General features: G+C 38.5%; 1 protein-coding gene across 2 annotated transcripts in view; it reads right to left on the reverse strand.

Annotated features, from left to right (window-relative positions):
* Positions 1-4,391: 4,391 nt before the first annotated feature.
* The window catches only part of atp6v0d1.L (ATPase, H+ transporting, lysosomal 38kDa, V0 subunit d1 L homeolog), a 46,971-nt gene continuing 33,919 nt past the window's right edge, over positions 4,392-17,443 (reverse strand). The window contains 4 exon segments of one of the 2 annotated variants that reach the window (NM_001086731.2): positions 5,132-6,382; positions 7,480-7,665; positions 14,435-14,512; positions 15,891-16,067. In NM_001086731.2, coding sequence (NP_001080200.1) covers positions 7,504-7,665; positions 14,435-14,512; positions 15,891-16,067 — 417 coding nt within the window. In that variant the 3' untranslated portion in view covers positions 5,132-6,382; positions 7,480-7,503. 2 annotated transcript variants of the gene reach the window in all.

Genomic DNA, 17,443 nt, shown 5'->3' on the forward strand with positions numbered 1-17,443 from the left:
TTTTTGGGTCTAAGTTCCCACTACTGCAAATAGTCCTGGACTGGAATGGTGGTGAAGAGAGGCTTCTACAGAAATGCCCCAGGGACGGTGCAGTTTTCTGATAACAGGAGCAGCAGGCCAGGGCATCAGGTAAGCAATAATAATCACTGGGGGTTGTCTAACATTTTAGCACCATCCAGTGATTAAACCTTCAGTTCTCCTTTAATGTAAGAAAGTCATTACGATATTATTAGTGATGGGCGAATTTGCGCCGTTCGAAAAATTAGCGAAACGGCGCCGGCGGCCATTTTTGATGCCGGCGTCCGTCTTTGTCAACGCCGGCGAATTTTCGCAGGCATTTCACAAATTTATTCACTGGTGGCGAATCGCGCAAATTCGCCGTGAATTTGTGCCTGGCGAATAAATTCGCCCATCACTAGATATATTTGTACCCAGAGATATACACCGTACACACACACATCTGTGTACATAATAAAAACACATACAGTTTAAACACAATAAATACAGAAACCCTCATCCCAATGAATCGGTTAGTCTGTTAATTAGTCCTTCTGGTTTATGGTTATTTTACTCCACTGAATATAAAACCCAGGCAGAATGATAATTTGCATATTCAAATTTAAAACAATACAAACAACATCATACGTGAAAGAAATATTGTTGAGTTGTCCAGAGCTTTGAAGTCTGAAGTGTTTCCTGGGAAATAACAAATTGATTCTATTTCTAATGTATATGACAATAGCATAGATAATGTGCTGGACTATACCTTAAAAAAATTTACAGATCTGCTCCACCACAGTGACACACAGCAACCAAACTGTAGTTTCTTTCTTTTCTACACTTTTTTTTTTTTTTGCAATCATATTTTTTTTTAAACTCCAGCACTAGCTTACTTAAAGTATTACTGACACTAAAAAATTTATTTTAGCATATGAATGTACCTTAAATGTTACCTATAGGTCATGTTGATCATTTTTTGCTGAGAGGTTTGTTTTTGTATATAATTGTTAGTTGAAGTTCCTAAGCCTGAATCTCTGACTGTCCCATCTCAGCCTGTAAGTTACAGTTTCTAATGCTAACGGACTCCTGCTGCACAAATATGGCAGCCCCCTCATACAGGAACATGGGGGATCAGACAGGTAATGTAAAAGCATCATGCAAATACTTTATGGCAAAGTTAGAAGTAGCTTGCAAAGCCAATATTATAATAGATGTAAAAAAAGTTTAATTTCAGGTGTCAGTATCTCTTTAAGAAAAAACTGAGAATATCTTCAGTCAAAAACTCAAACTCACATTGTTCCATTCATTTTCAAGGAGGCTGGAAATCTAGACTGCTTTAATAAACTGGGAAGTTGTTAGAGACAATTACCATTGACTTCTATACAAACTTGACAGCTTTTACTTGCAGAGTTTTTTCTGGCAATTTTTCTTTTTGCATTGGTAAAACCACAATTATTCAAGGGTTCAGAAAATATTCAGGTTTAATTGGAGATAAACCACCGTCTCTACTCTTTATAAATTGGCCTCTAATTCTACGCAAAAGAGTTTGTGGCTGTTTTTTTTATGGGATACTGCAGAAAAGCAAAATTGCACCATTGAAGTAAATAAAAGCCAAATTTAATAAATCAGTGCGCTTGGCTGGCCCAAACACCATAAACATAACAAAATTCGACAATATCCCATTTGGGCACTACAGACCAAAACTGCACGTCTTATTTTAGATGGGACCTTACTAGTACTTTGTAGTGCAGGAATAACTCCCTCCTCCAGTGAATCTATGCCCCTTTTAATACAGCTCAAGACCTTATTTGCCCTTGATGCTGCTGACTGGCATTGCTTGCTACAGCCAAGTTTATCATCTACAAGGATTTCAAGGTCCTTTTTCATTATGGATTTGCCTTAGGGCTCTTACACATGAGCGTTTTTACCTGCGCTCCCCTGCGTTCCGTTTTTCGGCGTTCAGCCACAGGGGAGCGCAGGAATAGACACATTTCATTATTTCAAATGGGGCTGTACGCACACAGGCGCATGTAGGCGCCGAACGCAGGAAAAATGCAGCATGTTGCGTCTCAACCTGCGTTCGGCGCCTACACGCACCTGTGTGAGTACAGTCCCATTTGAAATAATGAAATGCGTCTATTCCTGCACTCCCCTGTGGCTGAACACCGAAAAACGGAACGCAGGGGAGCGCAGGTAAAAACGCTCATGTGTAAGAGCCCTAAGTCACAGGGTTTAAGTGGTTTGCATATTGTTACATCCCAGGTGCATGATGTTACATCAAAATTGAATCTCAACTGCCACTTAGCTGCCTAGATTGCTAATTTGTGCAATCTTTGTTGTAAGGATGCTGCAGCCTGGATGGAATAAATTGAGCTGTATAGTTTCCGGAGTTAGATTCTGGCTTGGGCATCTTCAAGGAGTTCTGCATAAGTTTCCACCAGGTAATCTGGTTTCTGCCAACGCTCCAAAAACAGGGTTAATTGGCTCCTCATAAAATAGGCCCTAGTGTTTGTAAATATGATAGGGACCTTAGATCGTAAACTCCAATGGGGGGGGGGAATGATGCATATTCTCCACTAAGCACTGCATAATACCTCAGCACAGTATAAATAATAACATTTGAATCCATGCATACACCAGTTGAAAACTAGTTTACTCTAAGGGAGTTATCAAAAGTCGAATTTCAAATTTATTTTTGACTCTAATAAATTCTAATGTACTCACAACTCGACAATGGTTATTTAGGAAAAAACTAGAACATGTAATATTCAATCAAATGGTTCCAACTCGAAATTCTAATCTAATTCAAGTCAAGTTTTTCACCAAAAAGAAAAATCGAATGTCAGGAAGGCAATGAACATATTGAAATGGTTCAACAGACCTCTGGCATTGACTTGTAAAAGAATTTGGCAGGTTTTAGGTGGCGAACATTCAAATTAGGACAGTTTCCATGGTTGAGGTGTGTTCAAATATTCATTTAAGGTTGGTGATTTTAAATTTGAATTTGGGAGTTGACATAAAAAAAAAATGTGAATTCAAATTTACCATTGGAACCTTAATAAATCCATCAGGTCTTGGTACACTGCTACATAAACTTGGACTCACCATATCCTGTTGTCAGCCATTCACTTTTGGGGGCCAATTCACTAAAGGTCATTATTCCTTAACGCACTTTTTCCGGAGTTAAATAATGTTTATTTAAGGAAAGATTCATCAAGTATTTTTGCACACGCTAATAGACATATTGCAAGCGTGAATTATACATTAATGCATAGCGGTATTCTCATCGCAATGCAATACTCATAGAATAGAATTAATTTGAACGCATAATTCACAAACATCTTGTAAGTGATAAAAGTATAAAATGGTGTGATAATGTCTGTGAAATTTAACACCTCCCAGGAGTAGGCGTTACTTATCTACTGCAGTTCCTGTTTGGTGTGGTTATTGTCTGTGGTGACAAGATGTGGAGTTTGTAGTTGGGTTTTTTGCTTGAATCTGATGAGAATTAAGTCTGTGAGCATCCTAGAGTGATTAACAGAGGAAGAAGCAGTGAGTTGCTACCAATTGAGTAAGGCAGCAAGTGAAGACCTTTATGAGGAGCTGGAGCCTTACCTACAACCACTAACAAATAGAAGCCATGCTGTCTCTGGCATAGTGAAACTTCTGTGCGCCCTTCATTTTTCACAAATGGTAGTTTCATTAAGTCAGAGGGATATATTGTGGAGTGTCGCAGCCTACATTTTCAATTTTTAATACCGTATGCTATAAAATACCGCACACAGATCACTGATAAATAAGAAAAATATATTGCTTCTTAAGTCAGACAAGATAACTCTTACTCGATATAAGAAGTGATAAAATTTTTATGGCATGCTATAAATAACACTCACTTTAAAGACCTTTAGTGAATCGGCCCCTTAGTATGTTATCGAATGTCCTATTTTATGTCCAATTTATAGCACAAGTTTCAATTGGTGTTTATTTTTTAATAGTTTTTCAAATTCTTTTTGTGCCTCTTCCCAATTTTCAGCAGGGGGGGGGTCATAGACATTGGCAGTCAAAAAACTATTGGTCTTGTGAGGCTTTTCTGTTATTATTACCTATTAACATCACAGTCTCTCATTCAAACCACTGCCTTGTTTCTAGGGTATACTGGAGCCTAGCAACCAGCTACTGAAATTCCACACTGAAGAGCAGCTGCTAATCAGATTTTCCCACAATTAGTGGGAGTTTTCCATGAGCAATTCTAATGGAACCAGATGGCCAGGTATAGTCAGGTGATTTGTCTCCTGCACTCTACATGTGACATGTGATATAGGGCCAGACCATGAGAGGGTAGAGAGACTGTTTACAATACAGCACAAGTAATATAGTTCACAATGTCAAAGCACGCTGTAAAACATTTTATTATATTACCACATTTTTACATAGAAGATTTGAAAGAATGCATACAGTGAAATAGGATTTATCTTTAAATATTTATAGATTTTTTTTTTTTAACATTGCACGTATAAGGATAATATGGGGATTTTCTTTTCCAGCATGACAGTATATTCTTAAACACTGAAAAGTAAAAAAATATAACAATGCCACAATCATGGAAACTAACCAAAATGACAAGAAGGCCAATCAACTTCACTTGTAAAATGGATTTCCACTACAAACAAATCTTTTCTTCACACCAGACACCAGAGGAAAGCCTGACACTTTCATGTGATTAATCAGGATTCAGAAGGAATCTACTGTATATCGTGTCACTAAGCAAAGCCAGTATGTAAAGCTGCAAAAATAGTTATAATGTAAATAATAAAAAATGTAAACATTTGATTAAAGTTCCTTTTTAAAACAAATAATTTACGCAAAAATGGGCTTATACACCATAAATGCACCCAAACAATATGTATGTACAAACATGGTGTCTGTATAATGACCCTGGGGGCATCATTTAGTAAAAAAGCGCTGTGCTGCCAGTAATTCCCAGTAATTCATTGGCAGACTAGTAAGTTTGCAGTAAAGTTTTTCTGATTTTACACGTGTCCAGGTCTGCGTAAAATGGGTTGTTCGTCTTTAAATTAACTGTAAATATGATGTAGAGTGATATTCGGAGACAATTTGCAATTGGTTTTCATTTTTTATTATTTGTGGTTTTTGACTTAACTTTTTATTCGGTAACTTGCAATTTCAGCACTATTTGCTAGGGTACAAATTACCCTAGCAAACATGCATCGAATAAGAAATTGGAATATGAAAAGGAAAAGAATAAGAGAGCCTGAATAGAAAGATGAGTAAGGGCAGGACTCCACAGACGATTCCGGTGCAATCCGACACGCTGCACAAAAACACAGGCGTCACATTTGATTCAACGGCAATAAGATAAGTTATTCTATTGTCGGATCTTGCTTTGAATTGGCCAGTTGGCCATTCTATAACATACTAAAAGTTAACTTAAAGGCGAACCACCCCTTTAAAGATATTAAAAACAGATGTTAAGTTACTTTTTCTGGGCCAGCACTTTTTTCCTAAATGGAGCAACAGCCCAGGGCTAAAACTTGTGATTAGATTCATTAGGGGGGAAATGTAACCATGCCATCTGGTTACACTTCCCCCTCTAAATAGCACAGATGCTAGGATTCAGGTATAGAGATTAAAGGTTTAGGGCCATACTGCCATGTGGTAAAGATAAATGATGCAACTTGGGAGCGCAACTTGTGTTAGATTAGGGCACAATCTCTAACCGAGTTGTTGCACCATAAACGTAAACAGTAAACTGAGAAGCCATGGGTGTATATAGTAGTGCTTAGGAGCATTGATGTATAACTAAGGCAGCCCTTGAAAGAACAGGGATTCCCTGACAAAATCTCAGGTTAACAGCAAACTATTCAGATTTTTCATTGCTGTCATTTTCACGACATTTAATAAAGTGTTAATAACCTGGGGCTGCACTGTATCCCAAATCTTTGGATTTTTCCAAATAGCAAACCTGAATGTTAATTTACATATTTAAATATGACAAAGAAAATTGGTCCAAAGATTTAAAATCACGACATGTTTGTATTTACTTCATCTGAATCAAATAATGAATTTGGTGCATCCCTTTTTAATAACGATGATACATTTTGAACTGATGGGAATCCATACGGATTGGCCAGTTTGAATTGTAACAAAAATATTATTTATGAATAATAATCTGCCCCATAAATATAAAACAAAAAACAAAGTTGAATCACTATGGGGAACCAGAGGACAGACACTCGTTAAAGCTGAAATGGTTTCTATGGAGCGGAGTTCTTGGATCATCGGATCATGAACTTGGTGAAGATTCTGATGCTTCCAAATGGAAAAGATTACACCTTCTGCCAACCAAGGAATAACTAGCCATCTGAAAATATTGGGGGGGAAGCGATAGTTATTCATGCAAACAATTCAATTCATACAGTGACAAAGATACCAAAGACAACACATCCACACTATACCTACTTTTTAGGAGGTTCACAAAGTCAAACCTACTAGGGTAAACCCTACCCTTTCATGGGTATAATAAGTCATGGCATAGAGATAAGCTTAATCTAGAGAGTTTCATTATTAATTCTGCTGCGGATTAATTCAGTTAAAGGGTCAGTCTCAAATGGTTTACAGGTATGGGATCCGTTATACCCGGAAACCCGTTATCCAGAAAGCTCCAAATTACGGAAAGGCTGTCTCCCATAGACTCCATTTTATCCAAATAATCGAATATTTAAAACCGATTTCCTTTTTCTCTGTAATAATAAAACAGTAACTATGTTACCTTGTACTTGATCCCAACTAAGGTATAATTAATCCTTATAGGAAGCAAAACCAACCTATTGGGTTTATTTCATGTTTACATGATTTTCTAGTAGACTTAAGATATGAAGATCCAAATTATGGAAAGATTTGGAAAACCCCAGATCCCGAGTATTTTGTAGAACAGGTCCCATACCTGTACCTTGTAAGGCCTAGAGTAATCAGGAGAGCCAGCCTGCACATTAAATCCTGGCAACCTGTGACAAAAGCAGCAGCATGGCAAGAATACATGACAACAACTGTCTGTATTTATTACCTGTATCCTAATGTTCCCTGTATTAGAAATAATCATAGGGAAAATAAACAGACAGTAAAGAGAAACTCGCCTGTGTGTATCAGCCCAGACAGATAAATCTCAATTTCCTGATGCCCCACACACTAAAGATTCTGATTCCAGCAAAACTATATCATATTAGTCATTAAACATGTATGCATAAAGGGAGTGTGTACTTTCACTTGTTTGTGTGATCTAAAATGGTTTAACTTATTTACCACAGGAAAGAAAGAAGGACCACTGGCATTGCACATATTAAATCTCATGTGGTTCTTTGGGGGTTACTACAGAAAGGGACAATTTAATTTCACTGCACATTTAGAATGATATGGAAAGTAAAGTGAAGGAGGTATCTGCAGCGCCTGTGGGACACATACAGGAGAAAAGGTGGGAATGTGACTTTAGAAGATAGGGATGTAGTTGTCAATCTTGGCTCGATGCCTCTGAGCGATGCATTCTGCAATCCACACAACGTTCCTGCATTCTTGTTCCTTCAGTTTCACAAAAGCGTAGAACACTCCAAAGTGGAACTGGTTCAGAAAAGCCAATTTATTTAACTTTACCTGAAATGAAAACAAGCATCACATCAGTATTTGTAAAAACAAAAAACCAAGCACTGCATTTTGCACATTTTGGAGATAAACTACAACAAAAGTCAAGAGACTATCCTCTCATTCTTCCCTTCCTCCTTCATGTCCTTCCTTGCCTGGCCTCTGCACAGGATCGCACACATAATAACACCAACATCTGATCATCATCAACATCATCATATGTTACAACTCAATGTCTAATAGAAAATTGTACAACGGTTTGTCGTCAGGCATGACTTTTTTTTGTGTATTGATAGGATTAACTACATGTACTAAAATGCTGCAAAAAATTATCCACCGAGTAGTTAGGAAGATGTGCCTACTGCTTTTATAGCCACAGATAGCTGCAGTTAGTAAATGGATACTATCATGGGGATACATGCTGGGCTCAAAACACATCTCAGGAAGAAGCCTCTATTCAATCTTTTTTAATACTTAACATTAAAATCAACATCAGACAACCTATTACTTCAGCCACCTGGCTTTGATATACTACAGCTTTTTTGTTATTTTTTTTTTTGTTATTTTTTTTTACAGTAATCCCCGTGCCCTCTCTCCTTAAGGGTGAAGACACACAAAGCGCTTTACTAAGACACTACGTGTGTTTTAGCAGAGGCAATTCTCAGTATTGTCAATGGCAGGGTATTTTTTGGCATTTTGTAGCTGCTAATAGCATCTAATTTTTGTGGCTACAAAATACCCTGCCATAGACGACACTGAGAATTGCCTCTGCTAAAACACACGTAGTGTCTTGGTAAAGCCAATGATCACCATTGTCTATTTTGTAGCAATAACAGGTAGCTGCTACAAATAGCTGTGTGTCTTCACCCTAAGGGTGGTGGCACACAGGAAGATTTAGTCACCTACAATAAGTCTTCGCTACTGCGGGTGACTAATCTCCCCAAAATGCCGTTCCACCAGCAAGAATGTGAAGTTATGCTTTTGCCATCCCGCCGGCAATTCAGTTTTCCGAAGTCACCTGAAGATGCCTCAAAAGGAAACTTCGGGCGACTTCAGAAAACCAAACACTTATGCCACCCTCCCATCCCCCCGCGATTTGCGTTCTTGCCGGTGGGAAGGCATTTTGGGGAGATTAATCGCCCCCGCAGTAGTGAAGATTTATCTCAGGCGACTAAATCTCCCCGTGTGCCACCACCCTAAGTCTATTCACAATAATGGACAGCTAACAAGACAATCTCTCCCTGTCACTGTTCTGCCACTGGAGAGAACATCTGTATTTTCCTGAGAAACGGCCAAAACTGTCCAAGTTGCTTCCCATATACTTTAAAAGGCTAAAGCTGGCCATAGATCTGAGGATTCGTACGAGTTTTGGACCGATATTTTTTCGTCCGGCGGAGATCGGTCGTTCAGACAGGTTAAAAGATTTCTGTCGGCTGCCGATAATATCTCTGCATGTATTGCGGATCGTACGATTTTCAGTGGGAGACTGTCACTAGCTTTGTCGGACATAACTTTGGTACAATTGCTGTCAGGGGTAGAACATCGGCTGATCTGTTCTTTTCTACTTTATTTGATCAGAATGGTTAATGGCAGGTCGGGAGATGGGGAAGTCCGATCGTTCGAGGATTCAAACGATCGGATCTTTGCATGTATGGCCAGCTTAAAACACACTGGGGTTTTGACTGCCACAGCTGTCCATGAAAAATGCCGACTGTCTCAAATTCCCTCTTTCCTTCCCTCCCGCTCTAACAACCTACCAAGCCAAAATTTTTGCTACCTGCCCTACAGTGAATAAATGTTGCAGATTTACACAGGAGTAATAATGATCACCCTTGAAACACAAGCGCAGAAACTCATTACACTGAAATCTCAATTTTACTTCCCCCCGCATTTTACACTGTTTTTTTTTTGTAACAGTGTAACAGTAACTGTTTTTTTTTTTTTTACAATACATTTCAATGGGTGTTTTTTCCTCATTTTACATTTTAATGTTTTCCTGGATTTGACATAAATATTCCCAAAAATTGCTGGTTCTCTTCCATTAATGTTATTAGTAAAATAAATAGGTTTAAAATACTAACCAGATGCACATATTGCCATGGTTCTGTCTGTAAATAGTCAGTTCCAGTTAGTCTGCACATCATACAGTCATACACAAATCACTTATTACTGTGGCCAGGGCAGCCATCAGGGGGGGACAGGGGGGAGAGTTGTAGGGGGCCCCGAGGGTAAGGGGGGCCCGGCTACACCGCACTTACTTGATTAGCCCGGCCCCCCTGCTTTCTGAGAGCTGCTGACTTCGGGAAGGCAGGGCGGGAGCACAAGGGGAGGTATCTTCTGTCCATTACTTCCCCTTATTGGTCACTGAGTTTAAGTCCCGGTTGAGCTGCTCAGGGATTGGATAGCTGAGGTATGAACTTCTCCAGCTCATCCAATCACCATGCAGCTTTACCAGGACTTGTAATTCTGTGACCAATAAGGGAAGAAAATGCAGCCACCTGTGCTCCCCTCCTCCCTTCTGTAGTTGGCAGCTCACTGACAGCAGGTGGGCCACACTAATGAAGTAAGTGTAACATGGCAGGGCCCCCTTAAAGGTAACCCTTTGTGGTCCCTGTTGTGTGGTGGGGCCCTGGGCACCAAATTTTTTTTAAACTTCTGGGGGGGGGGCAAGTTTTTTTACATGGACATTTAAGGGGGGCCCTGGCCACCAATTTTCTTATAATGTGGGGGGGGGGGCCTGGCCACCAATTTTTTTCCCCATGTGGATCCTAGCCACCAATACTTTTTAAAGAGGGGCTCTGACCACAAATGTGTTTTTTAATGGGGGGGCCCTGACCACAAATGTTTTTTTCAATGGGGGGGCCTGACTACCAATATTTTTTTTATTAACATGTGGGAACCATAGCCACCTATGTTTTTTTTTTTTAGTGTGTGGTGGGGGGTGGACCTGTGGGGTGGGCGGACCTGTAGGTGGGGCTTGTGGTGGGCGCAGCCCAGGGGGCCCAGGAAATTTTTTTCTTATGGGGCCCTGCGATTTCTGATGGCGGCCCTGACTGTGGCAGAGAGGCATTGCACGTGCCTTCCCATAGTGTAGTATAAATGCTGCAATGCTTAACCCTTGTCATTAACACAGTAAATATTGTATTTACTCTTGTGCTTTCTGTATTGAAGAATAAGTTGCTTTAGTTTTATTTATATTCAAGTTCCTGATTTTACACTATTTTTCCTGGTCCCCTGAAAAACATAAACTGGGGGTAACTACTATAGTTTTCTGTAACATAATCCATACATACTATACTCTGTACCCGCCATACATACTATACTCTGTACCCGCCATTATACAATTAAAGATTGCACCTCCCTACAGGTGTATAAGTCTATGGAGGATGTGGCAGTACATTATTAAAAGAAAAAAAAATAAACATAAGCAGTTGTCTACTGTAGAATGTTTAATTTCCTGACTGTTTGAAGTAGGGATGCATCAAATCCACTTTTTTGGATTCGGCCGAAACCCCGAATCCTTCATGAAAGATTCAGCCGAATACCAAACCAAATCCTAATTTGCATTTGCAAATTAGGGCAGGAAAGGAAAAAAGTGGGAACTTTTTTAACTTTTGCTTTGTGACGAAGTCATGTGGTTTCCCTTTCTGCCCCTAATTTGCATGTGCAAATTAGGATTCGGTTCAGCGGAATCCTGGCCGAATCCCGAACTGAATCCAAGATTCGGGGCATCCCTAGTTTGAAGTCTATCAGATCTGACATGGGTGAAGCCTGCACATCCCTTGACAAGTTAGAAGAGCTTTGTTCACATTAGAACAGCGTTGCAGTGACTTGCAGTCGCCTCTTGTTGCATCTATCGCATCAGCAGTCTTTTATAGACTGATATTTTAATAAAGACCACAAACTTCATGATATGGTATCTCTAATTTGTTTCACTACCTCTCAGGGCAATCAGGGAAACTGACCATTTTAAAAGACTACAAATCCATAATGTACTTAATGGTCCTCACGCACACGTAAAGCAGTAGCAGCCAGTCTGATTTAGTACAAACCAATCTCAAAGCCAAGACTGCCACTACCCAGGGGTCAGATCAGGATACACAAATTAGGCCTTTCAATCTCTCAGACCAAACATTTTCTAGGCAAAAGGCTAAATATGTATTCCTCAGCATTTTATGTTTTATGCATCGCACAATTTACTTCTGTATCTTGACTTTTGTCACGTAATATACAACAATTTAGATTAACCAGTGTGTCACATGTTCCAGGATTATAACAACCTGTAAATGTTTTATTCAACAATGCTGGGTTTGCTCAAGTTCTTAATTAGCTGAATCCCACAGTATCAGTATACTGGCTAAAGCCAGTTCCAAACCACTAAAATCTTGGCAAGATGACATGCCCTTTGGCTTAAGGACTGATATTTTATTAGAGTACAAAGATACCAGACATTCACCGAAGCAATCAGGTTGCGTAAAGGAACAGTAACACCAAAAAATGAAAGTGTTTCAAAATCATGAAAATATAATGTACTGTTGCTCTACACAAATAAAATCTTTGTGTTTGCATAAGAAACTCTACTATAGTTTATATAAACAAGCTGCTGTGTAACCATGGGGCAGCCATTCAAAGCTTAAAAAGGAGAAAAGCCACAGGTTACACAGCAGATAACAGATAAGCTCTGTAGTATACAATGGGATTCTTAAGAACTTATCTGTTATCATGGTTACACAGCAGCTTGTTTATAAAAAAAAACTATAGTTTTACCAGTGCAGGGCATCAGTACATTATATTAACATTCCATTAAAACACTAATATTTTTGGCCTTACTGTTCCTTTAAAGGGAAGCATTTAATTTCTCCTGATGGCTGAATGGGATATGTAGAGCACTGGTAAACTATCAATGCAGAACCTCACTTTTCTACTGAAAACCAACCCAGCAAATGATGAACCGTCTCTGGGCTAAACCTTGCCAGTGACCAAATTTGTTGCCCTTTAAAACTGATTAACTGAAAAACCAGTGCTCTTCCTATACAATATATTACTCACTGCTTCAATTTTCACTACTCCCTTTGCTAGTGAATGTAGGATTACAAGGATTGTTCACACATGCTCTTAATACAGTACATTTAATAAATGGGAAATTGGCTAGACTGAATGGACCTGTTTTTTTCCTTTATTTATATAGTGTGTGGAGGCCAGCAGTTATGACTATTGGCAGCTGTGCAGTTTTACATACAAGATCTACTTAGAATGTCTATATACAAATGTTACCCTGGATAATAAAAAAAAGCTAAGGCCCTACATTAATTCTTAAAGAAAGTGGTTGGCGTGGAATTCCTGCTGGAGACTGAAGCAATTAACTTGGAATACTGAGGTCACAATAGGCAGCGTGTACTCAAGGGCTTTGTCAACTCTTGGTACATACACTTTATACAATTGATGAAACAATTAAAGGAGACCTGTCTCCCACACATAAAATGCTGTAATAACGAAGGCCATTTTCAAATTAAACATGAAAGCCAAATTCTTTTTTTATTGAAATATTTATATCTCTTATAAATGTATTTAAAAATCCCAGCTGTCATCATATAATGAGGTGGGTGGGGCACTTTCCATTCAACACTTCATAAACATCACTGCACTTCTATGCCATGCATAATTGTATAGCATGTGTGGGCTTAGGCATTGGGCCCCCCATTCTGGTGCATTCACAACATTTTGGAGTGATAAAAAAAAGAAAAGAAAAACCCTTTCTTTAACAAAACAAAATGGTGCCTGCCTGCTTGCTGTGATTGTGAATTCCAAGACTGAAGGAAATAAAATTTAAAAATTGAAATAGTGTAAATAAAGTGGATTTTGTTTGACTAACATGATCAAAAAAAAATTGGTATTATTTATTAGGATGACAGCCCCCCTTTAAGACTATCTTGCACACTGAGCCTCAATACATTTCGAACCATAATCTAAGGTTTTCAATTTTGCTTGAAGATGGTTGCTCTACCATGGAGTCTGTTGACACAATTTTTGCTTTATGTGGAATTTCAAGACCTTTTTCAGATGAATTGAAGCAGTTTGGTAGAAAACCTAGTTTACAGTTTTAACGGAATCTGCTAATGTTTCCAACTTTTCCTATGATTTATGCCAGCCCTCCATCACTAATCTGTGCCAGTTACACTTATTAATTCATGGTCGATGAAGCAGTGATGCTGAAGCACTGATGTAAAAATGTGACTACTGCAGCAGCAATAGCTTATTAATTTATTCAAGAGGATCTAAACCCAAAATGTATGTAACTTTTCTCAGACTGCTACTCTGATAACTTTTTACAATTTACATTTATTTTCTACTTTTAATGGTTTCAGCTCTCCTTACTTGTTATTTGTGGTCACAACGGTCTCCTCGCATTACTCTTGAAAAATGGGACATGGTGTACCAGTGAGCCTTTATATATCATGTTTTCACATAATTCTAGCAACTCTAATTAGTTTATCCTTTCCAAGTATACTATGGTCCTCTGAGAAATATAAAAATGAAGGGTTCTCTTTATGGCACTCGCAGCTGTATAAAGTTGAGAATCAATTTACGTTTGCAAGTCAAACACACAAAGGATGGAGAAGACAAAAAAACGTCATCATTCTCCCTCCATTTCTATAATTGTTCAAGAGAAGATTTTGAGAAATACAAATCTCTTGGGTTTGGCCAACTAGGTATAATACTGCCATCTTGTACAGGGTACATTAAAGTGACCCGTTTTCTAATTTAGCTATAGAATTCTTACCTCATGCTCAAAGAATCTATCTTCAAGGGTTTTATCACCTGGGTTATTACCTGCACCTTCAAATAGCAGTTTGTACTCCTAGAAAGAAATAAAAGATTAATGGAGATTGAGGTTTCACACAATAATAAATAACAAAATGTTCGATGCACAGATATTTAACAGAGTGAACAAATGCTAATTGTTTTTTAAAAGCCTTTTTTAGAAGCACAGGAGATGATGGTTCAATGTATAAAGAGAGACATACAGTACACAACATATTCTGCTACTTTGGTGTCCACTTATTTGCCCTATTTAGACCCCAATGTTCTGCTCAAAGTTAAAATTATTTAGTCACTTGAGCAATTAGCCATCGACTAGATCATAACGGTATATGTAGACGCAGTATAGACACTGGCAGATACTGGTCAGGCACGAGGAACGAGTTGACCGATGCAAAGTCAGTTGCATTTGCGTAATGCACAGGCTAGACAATTGCTAATTATGCGTTTTCCTGCTCCAAAATGTCCACCCACACAAGACGCCACACCCAAAGGCAGGGGCCAGAGGGATTTTTCTGCAAAAACAACTATTTTTAGTACTACTATTGTATTGTCATTACAGTGTAAACTCACACCTCTGGGGGAAACATTTTAGATGATAGGTGAAGGAACCATATACAGATTATAAAAGTGCTTTTTAATTATCTTTGTATTTCTAACCTAATAAAGATTTATGGAATGTTTGTATCTGCTGTAATATCTTAGCAACAAACTGAGGCCAAAACACTTTGAACCCATTAAAGAAAAAATGCCTGTGTCTGCACATAGGTTAATTATATGTAGGGATGCACCGAATCCACTATTTTGGATTCGGCCGAACCCCCAAATCCTTCGCTAAAGATTCAGCCGAACACCGAACCGAATCCCAATTTACATGTGCAAATTAGGGGTGGGAAGGCAAACATTTTGCGATTTTCATCCCCGTTCCTAATTTGCATATGCAAATTCGGATTTGGTTCAGCTGGGCAGAAGGATTCTGCTGAATCCGAATTCTGATAAAAAAGGCAGAATCCTGAACTGAATCCTGGAATTGGTGCATTCCTATTTATAAGACATGTTTGTTATATATATGTAGAAGCAGATCCAGAAATATAGCTATAGTTATAAATCTATTCAAGTTCAACTCAAGTTATTATTATAATTATTATTAAGGGTATTATACATGTATGTCCAAGTTGTAGCACTTCCACTGAAGGGCTGCAGCCTGAAGAACTCCTGTAATAACTGATAAGAAATGAAAGACGTATATCTCCTCCAATAAAAAACTTCCTTTTCATAAACTTTACTAGCAAGGAGGCAACAGAGAAACTGCTACAATAAGAAAATTATAAACACTAAGGGAAATGTGACAAAATAATTAAAATGTTTTTTCAAATGACTTAACCAAAAGTATTTAGTAATAAATATAATTTACTTACTGGATAATAGTCAGCTACTGTTTTGACCTGTTCATAGTCATCAGCACGTGCTAGTTGGGCCAATCCCTCAGGATAAAGCTTTCCACAGTGTGGAAACAATTTGGCGCGGTCTTCTTTTGAAAGTTCAGTGCCAAATGAATTTATTGTGATTATAAATGCTCTTCTGTCAGCTTCAAACTAGTGAAAAATGTGAGAGGAGGTTAGGGCATCCAGTAATGATTCCTCATCCTGGTTGATCACATTCTAAGTAAGTAAACCCCCCCCCCCACAGCAAAAAGCCCTTATACCCTGCATAGTATTCTACTAGTATAAGTGTCCCATCCAGCAACACTGACCTATATATGCAGAGTAGCACAGTGAAGCTCAGGGGCACCATGTTTGGTAGCTTTGGTATCTTCCTGAAGTGAGTGCCGACACGCTTTTGGTGCATGCACAGTTGGAGCCGGAAAACTCTGTAAATAACCAAAAAGGAATACGAGGATCCGGAAGATACCGAACATGGCGCCCATGAGCTTCACTGCACTACTCTGCATATATAGGGCAGTGTTGCTGGACGGGACACTTATTCTAGTATAACACTATGCGAGGAGGACGCAGGGAGGGGGTGAGTGGAGAATGGGGGCTTTTAGCTGTAGGTGATTAACTTCTGCTTTAAGAATAAAGTTAGTTTGAAGGCACACAAAGACAACTGCCCAAAAACCAATCATGTGAAAGCATCTGGAAAATAATCCCCAACTATTTTTAGAATTGAATGTGGGTAAAAAAAAGTTGGGGACCCCTAGTGTAGAGTATGTAGAATTGATGTTTACATCCTTCTATAGTAGGACATTGTGGTATATGCTGGTGCTTTATAAATCTCACATTCACGTGAATCAATTTAAGAGTTAATCAAGCAAGAAGGCATTTGATATACCAAATAGCAATATAGTGGCACCAGCTTTCTAGTTTATGTTGTGCAGTTAATCACTAAACATTAAACTCTTCTTGGCAGATTGAATGCATATAATTCAGTGAGTATATTGGTTTATTTACTACACTGTGTGGCTTTGAGTGCATTGACTTTTTGAGGACCGATAAACTCTCTTGGATGATGTGCTCTTAGCATTCCCAGCAGATAGAGCAGAACAGCACCAGGTTCAAGTTTAAAAAGCTTATTAAGTCACATAAACATGAGCCTCTCTATTCTGTAATCCTGATGAATGTTCTCTAAAAGGGCCAATAAACACCTAATAAATAAGGCATGTAAATAAAATACAGTACGTTCTTTTAATTAAAACATTTTCTTTGTTCCATATTAATGGGCCACGGTTATAGTTTTATCCTTACTAGCTTCCCTTACAACCCTCAGGAATCAGAGTAATGAATTTAGAGAGAGAACAAACTGTTCATAAAGGAGCCACATCTTTCTCTAATTGCTGCCTGTGTCCCGGTCTGATACAGCTTTATCTTCCTTTTAATGCTCTTTATCTATAGTAAAAAGTCAAATCAACTGGACTTGCTGTATTTTTTTTTCCTTTTATGACGTTTCTCTTGTCATCTGACTAGCTTTTTCA

This window comes from Xenopus laevis, chromosome 4L (genome assembly GCF_017654675.1).
Source record: "Xenopus laevis strain J_2021 chromosome 4L, Xenopus_laevis_v10.1, whole genome shotgun sequence".
Taxonomy (NCBI): domain Eukaryota; kingdom Metazoa; phylum Chordata; class Amphibia; order Anura; family Pipidae; genus Xenopus; species Xenopus laevis.